This window comes from Chanos chanos, chromosome 1 (assembly GCF_902362185.1).
Source record: "Chanos chanos chromosome 1, fChaCha1.1, whole genome shotgun sequence".
In the NCBI taxonomy this organism is placed as follows: domain Eukaryota; kingdom Metazoa; phylum Chordata; class Actinopteri; order Gonorynchiformes; family Chanidae; genus Chanos; species Chanos chanos.
Window position 1 is genome coordinate 5,994,798 of NC_044495.1, and position 14,943 is coordinate 6,009,740.

General features: G+C 40.8%; 1 protein-coding gene across 1 annotated transcript; it reads left to right on the forward strand.

The window, feature by feature from the left end:
- The first annotated feature begins 3,944 nt into the window (after window positions 1-3,944).
- On the forward strand, window positions 3,945-10,349 carry LOC115806215 (complement component C9). The gene is made up of 11 exons (XM_030766988.1): window positions 3,945-4,064; window positions 4,473-4,575; window positions 5,456-5,606; window positions 6,010-6,154; window positions 6,560-6,698; window positions 7,359-7,559; window positions 7,966-8,206; window positions 8,476-8,604; window positions 8,896-9,071; window positions 9,328-9,556; window positions 9,755-10,349. The coding sequence occupies exons 1-11, from the start codon at window positions 3,988-3,990 to the stop codon at window positions 9,910-9,912; spliced, it is 1,749 nt and encodes a 582-aa protein (XP_030622848.1). The 5' UTR covers window positions 3,945-3,987; the 3' UTR covers window positions 9,913-10,349.
- The last annotated feature ends 4,594 nt before the right edge of the window (window positions 10,350-14,943 follow it).

A 14,943-nucleotide genomic window follows, 5' to 3' on the forward strand; every position in this document is an offset into this window, starting at 1 on the left:
CTCACAGCTCTGTGACGACATACGAGTTTAATAATGTAAAGAATTTGGTTTTCTGTGCCTCTGTTATTTTTTTGTTTCCACCTTTAATTCCACTGTCACATTTATGAAGTAAAATCATGACGTATTTCGTAGTGGCTGTTCTAGGGTTGCATTGCTAATACGATAGGTTGTGGTTTGATATTTTATTTCAGCGTATTAATTAGTGCTCTTATTTTAAAAATATTATTCAGATGTTTTACGTCACCTTTAAATTACATTTTGGTTTGTTTATGTACTGTTTTCCAAGCACCAAAGGAATAAACGTTTTTGCTGTTGCACAGAGTCCTTGTCACATTCATTCTTTGGTGTGTGTGTGTGAGAGAGAGAGAGAGAGAGAGAGAGAAGTAACAGGAATTAGATCGGGACCATCTTTCTTACTACTAATTTAAATGGTTACTTGAAAATGTGTTTGCTTACGTCTCGCCGGCAGTAGAATGGCTTGTGCTTTAGACCGAGCAGGCTCTGCTGTAAGTGTCGTGATCTACCAGTCCCGAGCTGAGATTCTCTAGAGTATGGTCTATGCACAAGAGGATGCGCTCCCGTTAAAGCCTTGACTCAAGAATTGTAGCCTCGGGGCACGCTCTACCCCGCTATCTAAATATAGCCGTTATTGCGTTTACAGATAAAGTGGCCATGTCTCTCGTTTGTTCAGTGGCCACGGTGGGGGGGTGTTTCCGTGCTCGGATACGATGCGTGAGAATAGCAGTTCTCCAGGGTGAGACAGAGGGGAAGATGAACAGAAGGTGCAAGCATGGTAACCCACATTCTCTTTTTTTTTCCACACGAAAACATATGGAAAACTTAAAAGTGTCAGCTGCCACCCGCTAAAATTAGCCTGGGCTGATTTACATGATATGCTGCAAGTCTATTACAAGACTTGATATCCTTGATCATACATTACATTTTGAGGATGGGCTCTTTATGGACATTTTTTATCTCCAGCCACTTACACTTCAATACAGTGTGAAATTGTTGTTGTTGTTGTTGTTATTATTAATAATAATAATAATAATAATGATGATGATGCAAAAAGGTCAAACGAAAGATAAATGACCCTACGCTAAGCTTCATGAAACAAGTGTGGAGCGCCCTCTAGTGTACGATTGACTTGACAGCGTTAATAATTTCATTATCCACGAATCTGAGACCTAACTCCCTTGGGTTTAACGGACCAACAAGAACTTCATTTAACTGAACATCAGCGGAATTGCAGTAAAGTAGAACGCATTTAAAATCACAAGTTAAAAAGTAAAGTACAGCTGAAAAGTTTCAAATCACTTTCGTTCATCAAATAATCTTAATTTTTATGCAACAAGTGCTAAGCCTGCAGCCAATATATCACTTGTAAGGCCTGCAAAAACATTTTCCTTCATCGTTAATGCGTTAAACCATCAATAATAATACATAATGTGTAGATTTGCCAACACTCACTGTTAATCACATGGACGGGAGATAAAATGAGTTCCATTACATGAACCAAAGAGTATTTTAATCATACATTTTGTCTTTAATGAGCTTGATTCATTCTTCTTCATTTCCCTTTGTGTTCCGTTTTTCCCAAATTACGTTACTTTAATAGGCAAAGACATGAAAAATACGCCTTTGCCGTTAATCCAAGATTGAAAAATTAATGTGTTTTCTTTAAACCCACGGTACAAGAAGTAAGCTTAATGAATGCCATTTTTACTTTCGAAGACATATGCCTTTATAGAAATGGATGCCTCAGCAAACATCGTAATTATCTACTTGAATAAAACCCAAATTATACAAAACAAGAGTTCAAGAGTACAAGGGTGTGTTGGGGCTCAGGTTCTGACAGCGTACATACACAGCGCAAGCCCAGGGGTCCTACAGCATAGATAGCCAACAGAAAACACCTCAGAGATAACTGTATTTATGTAAATATGAAGCATCAGCTATAAATGAGGTTGTAAAGAAGAGAAATTCCTGAATGCTCCAAACTCCAACGTGCGTGTGTATGTGTGAAGGATGCCTTTACGTGTGTAACTTTCAAATGTTACAGTTTTTAAGTACTGAAGGTTCAGCAGGAGGCTGTTTAATTTGGAAACCGTGAAAGTGGACACGGAGTATAAATGGGCTTGAATGAATTTATGTTCTTTTATATTCCTAGTATAGCGGCAAAATTTCGGTTCTGTGTTTTGTTATAATTTAGCCACGTCTTTCACGTGGGCACGATAAAGGGTAAATTTTTACTCGCATCCGTATTCAACTATAACTTTTATCATTCACCACAGCTGTGATGCAGGCTACTCACGACCAGGTCCGGGTGAATGTCGGTGTCGTTTATTTTCAGGTTCATTAAGCAAACAAAATCATGTTCAACAGTTACATCACTCTTCCTTTACAGTTCTAGCAATTGTGATCATATGTACATCTCAGGATCATAATAAATTTACGGATGGCGGTCAAGAGGCTGCTTCCCTTCAAGCGTGCGCGTGTCCGAGAAACATCCACTCTGCAGCAGCGTCCCTACTTTCCTACCAGTCCAATCCCCACACATGCGCACCAGGGGGTCCACCGTGAACCAATCAGCATGCCACCAACCCCGACTCCACAACTGACAGCCAAGTCCACAGGCACAAGGCAGCACAACAAAAGTGGCACCATTCAAAAGAAAAAACACTATGAACAAAAATCGTTTTATCAAAATCCGGCTCTTACACCTAGAATAAGCTTTGTGTGTGCTTGTGTGTGTGTATGTGTGTGTGTGTGTGTGTGTGTGTGTGTGTGTTCATTCACAAACGCGCGTGTATGCCTGTGTGCATGTGTGCACATTTTCCTGAATTTCTCATGACATAGGTAAAATCATCTAAATCAGTTAAGTATAAGTACAATTATTCAAAAAATAAATAATACAGGAAATCTACAATAAAAAAAAGGTAATTCTATAGTAAACACTGGAAAGAGCTGAGTGAAGAAAATGGTACATTCCAGTTTGGAGCAGGTCAAATAACTAAAAACATGTGGTGAAACTGTGATTAATTCTGGTATTAATTCTATTTCTTGAAATACACTACAAATTCAATTTTGCCAGTTTGAGATCATTTTGAAAAATTGCCAAATTAACTGACAGTGAAGGTATGAAAGATAGGTACCATCACACATTTCACATTTCAGACACATGTGCATGCGCACAGACAGAATTTTATCCAGTTTGAACAAACAGAAAAAAGACTGGCATTTTTTTGTACTCTGCTCAATAGGGTGATTTGTTATTTTTTCAACAGGGACAGTGGCCCAATGGTCACTGACACTGCTCTGTAGAGTATATGGGGGGGTTGCAGGTTAACAAGGGGGATAGCATCCCCCCTCATCTCCCTCCAAATCACCGAATGACTGTACTTTCTATACACAGTGGGTCAATCGCATGCATCAGCATTTAGTCATTTTCCCTGTGGTGTCACGGTATTTGGGAGACGGGCACAAAAAAAGAAAAAAAAAGTTTGTTTTTGTGTAGAGAAAAAGCTGTTTTATTATACAGAAATCAGATTATTTAAATACTATTTTTACAGCACAGCAGTTGATGTCTATTCCTGGACAGTTCCTCATTGATGAACCATGGGTTTCTGTTCCTCACACACATCCAACTTCTTTCGTTGTGTTCACCATGGAAAAATACAGGAACTGGAAGGAGCCAGTGAGTGATTCTAATCTGACACTGATTGAATGTGTATTTACACTGCGTGTCTCCCATTGTAACAGATAAATAACTGACACAGCTTTGTGGGGAAACTCTGTCTTATGCAACTGGGGAGACCCAGTTGAGTGTCTGTTTTTAGAGGCCCTGGTAAGGATAAAGATCCAAGGCACGTCAATATTTGAGCTAATCACTTGGATTAATTATTAATAGACGGAGTGTGGTTCTTAAATTGAGGAGCTATTCTCTCACCGCGCCAGAAGGCAGATCCTCTCAACGTGACTCTCGCTATGTGGGTTTGGACAGCTCTTTGTGTGGTGGCATGTGTTTTGCGTCCAGCTGTTGCTCTTAGCGAAGCTAAACCTCTGTACGTATGAATTACATGCTATGATATTGCATAGAAACTAAAACATTGTTTTTCATTGAATCTCGTTTGATGTAAGAGGGAATATTATGATATTAATGGCAGTAGTTTATGTATGTATGTATGTAAGCATGCATGCATGTATTTCATGCTTTGTTGAAAAAATCAAATCAAGAACGTTTTGGAGTGGAGTTTTTGATTCTTGTTCTAACTCTATGGCGTTTTACTGACTTCTGTACAAAGCATTTCTTTGAGTAAGCGACCAGAGATTAGTTTAGTTTCTGATGATTTTGAACTGAGATCGAGAAATGGCTGAACCTTCAAAGAGGGTTCAGAGATTTGGAGCTGAATTGTGTTGCAAATAAGGTAAGATGTTTTAAGGGAACTTAAACAGCCCCCTTTTTGATACAGGCATAGTAGCACTACTCATAATGCCAGTGACCCAACAGCTGTGAACTGCGTGATGACGCCATGGTCTGACTGGAGCTCCTGTGACCCCTGTACCAAGACCAAGGTTTGGAGCAAATTGACTTACTGATTAGCGCATTGGCAAATAAAAACAAATAAGAACACACAGACACAGACATATATACACAGACACAGTGAGTAGACAGTTCTTGTGATGGTGTTGTTTCCAGAGACAGTGTGGAACTCATTGCGACCTCTTGTAACCAAAGACTAATGTTTTTTTTTTTTATGCACAACACACTTTAGTGATCTGTGGTCCTGTTTTGTGTGGCCTGACATTTCTATGTCTACGCAGCATGATAATAGCACTTAGATTGGACTGGGACAGCTCTAGCAGGGCAGATAAACTGATTTTGATTTACGCTGGGATGGGCTCCAGCACCCCCCGCAACCCTAGTTAGGATGGGTCGCTTGGAAAATAAATGAGTGAATGAATGAATGGATGATTTTATTTAAAGGTTGTGTCCTATCACAGCACAACGCTGAAAGTCACTGAGCTCCTCAGCACAACTCATGCCACTGCTAATGTTGGTCTATGGAGATTGCTTTGCTATATGCTTTATTTTGCACCCCAGGCACCAATGGGTGTGGCTGGGAGAGCCAAATGCACTAATTAGTAGGGATGTCCAGATACTTTCGGCCATGAAGTGTGTACATTTTATATGTAATCTGAATAAGTGACTATTTTTGAGTACTGTAAATGAATACAGTACTGATTACATTTAGGACTGTGTGTTCAGTATTCAGGTACTAAATTCTTTTTCAAAGTATTCTTCCTTACCCTGCACACACATATAAATACACATGAGTACAAACACATAGATGCATTACAAGAAATAATGAAGTTGTTCAATGTTCTAAAAACTTGCAGCCTCTTTGACACCACAAGTTTCTCTTTGTAGACTGTGTTGGTTTGTGTGCTGTAGTATCGCTCCAGAAGTATTGAAACATTTGGTCAGTTCGGTGGTGAACCATGCATGGAGCCTGTTGGTAATCGAGAATCGTGCGTTACTTCGACCAAGTGCAAGGAGGAACCGAAGCCTGTCTGTTCCAAGTCAGAGTTCCAATGTGATTCAGGTCAGTGGACTCTCATTCAATCGCAGTAAGCTTTTAAGCATAGTAATCATGATTATGAATCATGTTGTCTGAAACAAAGTCAGAATATGAATCAAATATTATGGCTCACAGTTTCAAAGTGAATCAGGTTGTATTGGTCAGAGTCACAATGTGAATTGTGTAATCTGAATCACAGTTAAAATGTGAATCAGATAATATGGGTTAGAGTCACAATGCGAATTACATTTTCTGACTCAACATTCAAATCTAGAACTGCAATTCAAATCAAATATCCTGATTCAATGGTCAAACATAATGTGCTGTTAGAAGATAAAGTATTTTGTTTGGATATAGTGTTTTTACAGGTTGTAACATTTAACTTTCACTTAAAAAGTCAACCTGCTGTCTTTTCTGTTTCCATCAGGGATGTGTATAAAGAAACGTTTGGCGTGTAACGTTGATGAAGACTGTGATGATGGCTCAGATGAATGGGACTGTGAAAGAGAGAGGTCTCCATGTGGGAACACTAACATACCTTTGGTTTTTGCAGCCAGTGAGGCTGGAGCAGGGTAAGAACAACTTTCTGTGATTTCCAGGACCCAGCACAGTAGATAGAGAATTAAGCTGTGTTTGGTGCTGATGACTCCAAATAAGTCTTAATAATAATCAGCCAGTCAGATAACTGGTTAAGAGGCTTAGGTACCCTCTGTCATACTGGTCAAGAAGCTTCCATTCGTCAAGAGGCCAGGGAGTCCTGTATCTCATTGGTCTGGGTTTCTTCTCTGTCTTTGGTCAGGTGACTTGGGTATCCTCTTACTCACTAGCCACTCTGCTTTGGTATCCTCTTTTTCATTGGTCAAGAGGCTTGAGTATTCCCTCTTGTGTTGGTCAAGAGGTTTGGGTTTCTTCTCTCTCATTGGTCGGAAGGTTTCAGTATCCTCTCTCCACATTAGATCTCATTTCTCTTTTGACAGTGTGAACATCCTGGGTTCTGAACCTCGCCTGAATGCCTTTAATAACAAGAATTTCAATGGCTATTGCTATCGTGCGAGGCATCCCAGCACGATGGAAACTGAGAGGTTGCCATGGAATATTGCCGTCCTTGAGTACGAAGTGAGTCCTCTTCTGCAAATAAATTAAGTTTTATTGTTTTGTCCAGAATGTACGAAGGAATGGAAATGGAGGAAATGGAAATCCCCATGTCATCACTTGTCTTGCTTTTCTTCAAACTGCAAATTTGATGGTCCAAGAGACAGTATCCAAGACATACCGTAGCCCTTAAGAGGAGCTGAGACTTTTATTCTGCCAGTCCATATGTTTTCCTAGAATCTAATCCATTCTGCCCACTTAACACTTCATTTACAGGTACGGCTAACGCCTTAAGCCATCAAGGGGTGCTTATTTAGAAAATCTGGCTTTGTCATTACACTTAGTCTTAATTCAGAGTGCAGGTTATTCAGTTTTCATGAACGTTAGTAAGTGAACTAAGATGGAATATAAAGAGCGGTGCAGAGAAATGAACTTCTGTGTTGTTCTGATTTCTGCCGTCAAATATTCAACAGTGACTACTTCTCCGCTAAATCTCCCAAAAAAACACTGTATTGAAGTTGTGTTTTGGGACTCTAACCAATGTCAAAGTCCTTAAGTATGTCCAAGAGATTGTGACAATTGATCTATCAATCAGTCATGGGGTGTCGAGCCCGATAACAGTGTCACAAGCTTATTACTGTATTTTTGTTTTGTTCTGGTTTGGGTTTTTTTTTATCTTTCAAGTCAAAAGTGGAAGAACAGACGTCAAGAAAAATCTATGAGGACACATACTCTCTGATTAAAGACATTATGGATGAGAGTGCTTTTGGAGCTGGGTTAGGACTGTCCTTTAAGTTTGTACCCACTGAGACTTCCCGTGCTGTCGCAGTGAATTACGAAAGGAAAGATGTGATTAAAAAGATCACAGACTACAGCACAATAAAGGTAAGGTGTACTCAAACTAAGCCTGAGAATTCAGACTGGGTCTCGTTTACTGAAGCAGAAATGAAGTTATTTTGATCAAGTAGATAGTTCTTATGTTAAAGCCAAGCTGGAAATGACCCAGGCCACTGGCCAAAAATGGTCCACCTCTCTCCCTAATGTTGATTATATGAAAAGAGATCTAAAACGTTCTGTTTGGCTTGGTGAGCATTTTAGAACAACCAAAGACTCCAAATACATTATGAACACATGGTTTAGGTTGTCTTCTCTTATAACCTTAGACTAGGAGAAGAGAAACAATTTAGATACACCTTAACTAACATCTTAACCCAACTCTTGTCAGCAACCCCCCCCCCCCTCCTTTTTGACTCCATTTTGTTTCCTTCCCCCTCCATTAATATCCACTCAGAATAAAAGCTTCATACGGATGAAAGGCAAAGTGCAGGTGATGACATACAAAATGAGAACGCAAAGCCTGATGCTGTCCAAGACTTTCCTTGATGACGTAAAGCAACTTCCGACGGAATATGAGAAGGGCAGATATTTCCGCTTCATGGAGGATTATGGCACGCACTACACCACAAGCGCGGGGACCGGCGGAGAGTACGAACTCGTCTACGTCATGAACTCAGAAACGGTCAAGAAAAAACGTAGGTTCAAAGCCGTCCGATTCCAGTTTAGTTTTACTTGGGCGCTACTTTTTCTTCTCTCATTGTTTCTTCAGACAGTGTCACAATGCTGCTATACAGTCTACTTGGCCACAAATCCCCAGTGGTCAAGCTTAAGACAGCAGTGGCAAAACTCCCTTCGGCCTAGAGAGATTGTAACTAATTGATAGTGAAGCTGAAGTTGAATTGTAATCACTGGCCCCCAAAACCTTTATTCCTCATATGATGTGGCTCTTTCGCTATGGTTACAGAGATCACAGAGAAGGTCCTGTCAGACTGTCTGAAGGTTACAGTGCTCCTTCGGCTTTCTAATAGACGTGAACAAATAGACATCAAACCAGACATCTGCAAAATTGTGACAAAAAAACAAGAAGACAAAGGTTTGTGTGTTTGTTTGTGTGTATGTGTGTGTGTTCTGTACAGTTTACATTTACAACATTCCCCTTCAAAAGTCCTGAAACTGACCAAAATTAACCAAGGAAATGGTGATATCCTGTCAATATTGAGCAGGTTTTTGTAATGTCACTGACTCAACTTTCCAGTTAGTCTCCTTAACTCCCAAGCAAGCTGGTCTGATAATAAATTCACCTGTACACCTGTCCTTGTTTCAATCACACCAACATACACCCTCACACACACTGACACAAAGATATCTTGTCTTTGTGTTGCAGTTCAGGATAAAGAAACACGCCTGATTGAAGATGTTATAACCTCTGTGAGGGGGGGCACACCTGAGACAGTTGAGGCAATAAAAAGTAAGATTTCAAAGGATGGGGTGCTGGATCTTTCCCACTATGTTGAATGGGCAAAGAGCCTTGGTGTCAAACCAACAACTATATACAACAAGGTATGTACCAGATGCACAAAATGTTTTAGTGATGGAATTACCAAATCCTGATAGTGAGCCCGAAGGGTTCATTTGTTGTTGTTGGTTTTTTTTTTTACCATTTATCTTGCAACCTTACAATCCCTCTGTCCTGTTAACTTATGTCTGCTTCTGCCATGATTTTTCCCTACCTAAATTCCCATCTCTGTCTCTCTTTATACACACTCACCTTCTATCTCTCTCTCTCTCACATTCTCTCTCTCTCTCTCCCTCCAAGCCGGAGCCTATCTATACCCTCATTCCTGTGGATATGGACGGAGCTCAGGAGCGCAGGACAAACCTGCGACGGGCTCTGGATGACTACGTGGCAGAGTACAGTGTGTGTAAGTGCCAGCCTTGTCAGAATGGTGGCACCGTCTCCCTAGTCGACGGCAAGTGTGTGTGTCTCTGTCCAAAGGAGTTTGATGGCATAGCCTGCCAGAATTTACGCGCTGACCTGATCAAAGGTGAGAGATAGAGCCTTTAGGGTGTCAGTGTGTGTGTCAGTGTATGTGTCAGTGTATGTGTGCATTTGTGTATGTAAGTATGTATGCGTGTGTGCAATCATATATGTTTGTGTGTGTGTGCATTTGTCCTGCTGTTTTAATAGTCTGATTGTTCTTTTTCATTAATCCATGATATTATTGTTTTTTTTTCTCACCTAGCTATAAATGGAACTGTCTCTCAGATGGGGAACTGGGCTTGTTGGTCTGGCTGGTCGTCATGCAGTGCAGGCAAACGCACACGCACACGAACCTGCAACACAGAGGGGCTCGTGGGTGCATCTTGCAAGGGAGACACACGAAGCGAAGACTACTGCTGAAACACACAGAACATACACAAATCCTTTACTGACATGCTAACGCACAAGCAGTACATTAAAAGCTGGTACACACATCTTCATGTGTGTCCATCACTGTTTTCATTCATGTGTTTTACAACCGTGTGCATGTGCATCTTTTTAGAGCCAATGTGTGCCAAGCATATCAGAATTCATGATCAAACCCTCTTGGTTCATGACATTGTATTAACCATGATTACCAAAGCAAAAAACTGGTCTTGGATCAGCAGTCTTCTTCTGAGAAATGTAGCACATGTTTGACCTCTGGACTTCAGTGCGGTGTTCTTGATAGGGTGATTTAACTCAAATGCTTAGCTGTCAGTCCATGCATTGCACATTTCTGAAGATATGCTAAGATATATATCTCTATATATACTGTATAAGTCTTTAACTCTCGCGAATAACATTTCAATACAATGCATCATCATTCTTCTTTGACGCTTTTATCCAAAGTGACTTACAAGTGGGATAACAATTCAAGCAGTATAATGAGAATATTATTGTCGTTGTAGTTATTGTTGTTTGATCGTTCATCACAATTCTTCCTTGGGGCGGCTGTTCCACTTCCAGGCAGTGTTGCCTTGATGAGGGCCAGTAAGCGCGAGCGTCTTTTTCGTCTTTGTTTTTTGATCGTTAGAAACTGTTGGATTTTTAGAGAACAGATAAGTCTTTTGACTGTCGTGTCATGCTACGTTTTAATTTTTTTGACGGACTTGTACGAATAGTCAGTCGTTAGATGGGAAAACTCAGCCAGAGAATCGGAAGAACCTTTGTGTCGCGTCAATGATACGCTTGAAACTCTTAAACATCTATGGTTATACTAACATAACAGTCATAAGACTTAGCTACGCTAGCTGAGAAACTGTGTCGAAGAGGACGAATTCACGAGAGGATACAGTCACCGAAGGAGGCGGTGGCGAAGAATTGCTGAGGTGTGGCGACTGCCGTTTTGTTTAAACACCAAAATTATCTGTGGAGGAGGGAGAGCCATTGAGTTTGTTACGAAATCTTCCGCACATCCATTAACCCGTTTGGCAAACGTTTTGTGAATGATTAAGAAGAGTGGGAAGCTGTGTAATTCCTCTGAACTGAAACAGTTTACGTGGATGAAGATAAATTGTGAAACGATATGGCTGATGAAATGCTAGAGGCATCGATTAGTCAGAAAAGGACATTCTCAAAGAAAAGAAAAGAAAAGAAAAGGAAAATTGGCAGAGTTCCGTGAAAAGAATGAGACTGAAGAATATGAACAGTTAAACAGAGAAAGGAGAGGAAAGGGGATCAGTGTAAACACAGAACCAAATATGCTGAAGAGGAGAATTATATTCAGGAAACTGAAAACTGGATCACACACAGGTGAGAAAGGACTCCATCAAAGACACAAGTGAGAATGATGACATTAATCCCAGTGATAGCATCTCACCAGTGTCTTTTCAGACAGAAAGAAAATGATCGGGACTTCAATGGTATTTTAACCGAAATTAAACCACAGCAAACTACTATTACTACTTTAAAATATTGCGAAAAAAAAGATGTCCTGCTTTATCTACAGCCAGGATGTTATTAAATATATTTATAGCCCTATATTATTAAACATTACGTTTTGTCTATATGTAAATGACCATGGACAACTTTACATCAGTTAAAAAACAAGATTATTAAAACTAGTTTATTTTAATTTCATTCTTTGCGAATTCACTTTGCGCGGTCTGTCGTACAGCATTTACAAATATTCAATTTGGTTCAACTCAACATTCAAACATTAGATAAATAAATGCCTGATATGCATTCACAAATCAGATGTGTGAGGTGCCGTTGGTCTTTCATAGATGGTCGCCCGGTCAACTATAATTTGATGACTTTTCGATCATATTGGTCAACCATAAATCGGTGGCTTTTCAATGTCACATCATCATTTCCTGGTCAACTATAAATCGATGATTTTTTCAACATTGTTGTCGTTTGCCTGGTCAACTACAAATCGATGCTCAATCATTTATAATCAGGACAACTATAAATCATTGTTCTTCCAACGTCACTGTCATCAACATTACCATACTGTCCGGTTTCATCGGTATTGTAATGGTGATCCAACCTTTATTTAGCATTGAGATTTCAATCTCAACCATAATGATGATTCAGATGGAAAATCAATATTTTTTCAATGTCGTCTTGCTGTCTGGGAGGTGTCCACTACAAGGACAGCTTGCTTAAGAATTGAGGCAGAGCGTGAAGAACTGTTAGCAAAAGCAGCAGTTTTGCAAGAGAAGCCGGAAATTGAGCAGGAACAAGCTCGTTTGAGAGCAAGGAAAAAGAGCAGAGGTTCAGACAGCAGTTGCAGCTTCCAATGCAAAGTTAAGGGTTTTATAATGAATATGAAGGCTCTCAAGATGCTATGGATCACTATTATGAGTCAAGAGTAAAATTAAAAACAGGCTCTAAAAATGTGTTAAGTGTTAAAGAGGAGCATGAGGAATATTCTCATTATTCATATCAACGGGAAGAGAAGCCATGTTCACCTCATCTACATACAAAGCAAGCTACATATGCTCGGCCAGACATCTCAGCAAGAGGAACCAGAAGCATCAACACTCTGTACAGGCAACTTCCAGCAGCCAAATCTAAGCACAGACAGCCACTATGAAGTGATGCAATGGCAAAATGAGGTAACTGAGATGCTCACCAGGCAACAGAACATGTCTTGACTTCCACAGAGAGACATCCCAGTATTCACAAGGGATCGTCTCACAGCTATTTTACAAGGGCCTTTGAACCTGCCTTTGATAGCAAAACCGACAGCCACCAAGATAAGTTGTATTATTTAGAGCAGTTCACAAGCGGGGAGTTGCGTGACCTACTTTGCAGTTGTGAACATATGAGACCAGAAGATGGTTACAAAGAAGCTAGGAGACTACTTGATCGACATTATGGAGATGAGCTGAAGATCACCACTACTCACATGAAGAAAGCAATGTAAGCAAAGGCAGAAAGGCATCAAATACCTTTTCCGTGTTTTTGATCGGATGCTGTAACGCCACGAGTTACATGGATGAAATGGATGATCTGACCAACATGAAGTGCATTGTGTCAAAACTTTCATTGAAACTGAAAGAGCGATGGAGATGCTTAGCTTAGCAGACAACAACCTGGCCCCCAGACAACAACCTGGCCCTTAACACTCAGAAGACCAAGGAGATCATTGTGGACTTCAGGCGTGCTAGGAGCAAAGCACACGCCCCCATCTACATCAACGGAGCTGTAGTGGAGCGTGTACCTAGCTTCAAACTCCTGGGCGTCCACATCTCTGACAATCTCACCTGGTCCCTGAACTCCTCCTTCCTCATCAAAAAGGCACAACAGCGGCTTTACTTCCTGCGGAGCCTTAAGAAAGCTCATCTGTGCTCCAAGATACTGGTGGGCTTTTACCGCTGTACCATTGAGAGCATACTCACCAACTGCATCTCAGTGTGGTATGGCAACTGCTCCGCAGCAGACCGTAAAGCACTCCAGCGGGTGGTGAAAACTGCCCAACGGATCACCGGCACCCAGCTGCCCACCATTGAGAACATTTACACCAAACGCTGCCTGGGTCGGGCGAAAAGCATCATCAAGGATGCATCCCACCCCCACCACGGACTCTTTACCCTCCTCCCATCTGGCAGGCGTTACAAGAGCCTCCGCTCCCACACCAGCCGGCTCAGGAAGAGCTTCTTCCATGAGGCTGTGACCCTGCTGAACTCCATACCACAGCGCTAGCTTCATTTGCACTCCACTGCACTATCTCTGTACTATATGCACTGTTTTCCTGCTCCTTTTACCCTATTTAAAACTGTACATATACATACTGTATATATTTTGTCTATTATATCTATCAACCTATACATATACACTCCTCTGTCTACTCTGGCAGCTTCACCTCTGTGTAGATCATTTAAATATATATACATGTACATATCTGTATATTTGCTCACCACCGTCTTAAACGCTGTACATACTATATCTCCACTGTCTATAATGCTGTATATAATGTAAGATACAATATCACTACTGCAGTACTCACTACCTGCACTTACCTGTAAATAATGCTATGCTTTTGCACTTCTGGTTAGATGCTACTGCATTTCATTGGCTTTGTACCTGTACTCTGCACAATGACAATAAAGTTGAATCTAATCTAATCTAATCTAGTTTGTGATCACCAAGAAAGAAATGGAAGATGGGCTAGATTTTCAAACTTGGTAGAATTCATCTGAAGACAAGCTACAGTCACCAATGATCCACTGTTTGGAGACATCCTTGATCCACTCTCCGAAAGTAAGAAAAGTTCCAAGAAAGCAAGATCTGGGAAAGGAGGCCCAAAAGGAAATAGTTTTGCTGCAAGTGTTTCTATATGTGGATTAGATGATGTTAAAGGACTCCATCAGAAGAAATCTAGTTCTCCTAAACCTGCATATGCTTTCCAGAATTCTTGTCTTTTCTGTCAGAAAGGTCATGCTTTGAGCTCTTGTAACAAAATCAAGGATCAACCACTAAAAGGTCAAATTCAGCTTTTGAAGTTGAGAGGCCCTTATTTTAGATGTCTCACTGCAGGCCGTCACAGTAAGGACTGTAAGAAAAGAACATCATGTCAGGACTCATTTTTAAAGCATCCAACTGTTCTGCATGTGGTGAAGGGGTTTGGGGTGTCCCTGATGATGTTGTCGGCCCTCCTGATAAATGTGTGGTGTGATAAATGTCCCGCAGTAAGTGGAGGGCTGCTCCTGAAATGGACTGTGCAGTTTTGATCACACGGTGGAGAGCCTTCCTGTCCTGAGCAGTGCAGTTTCCATACCAGACTGTGATGGAGCTGGTAAGAATACTTTCGACTGTACTCCTGTAGAAATTGATGAGAATTTTAGCTGGCATGCCGAATTTCCTCAGCCTTCTTAAGAAGTACAGTCGCTGCTGGGACTTCTTAATGATGTTGTGTGTGTTGTGTGACCAGGTGAGATCTTCACTGACGTAGACACCAAG

Excerpts from the sequence above, each read along its gene's own strand:
- LOC115806215 (XM_030766988.1), top strand. The coding sequence starts at position 3,988 with ATGTGGGTTTGGACAGCTCTTTGTGTGGTGGCATGTGTTTTGCGTCCA. Across the intron at positions 4,065-4,472 it reads CTTAGCGAAGCTAAACCTCT|GCATAGTAGCACTACTCATA; the intron begins GTACGTATGAAT and ends TTTTTGATACAG. Across the intron at positions 6,699-7,358 it reads TTGCCGTCCTTGAGTACGAA|TCAAAAGTGGAAGAACAGAC; the intron begins GTGAGTCCTCTT and ends TTATCTTTCAAG.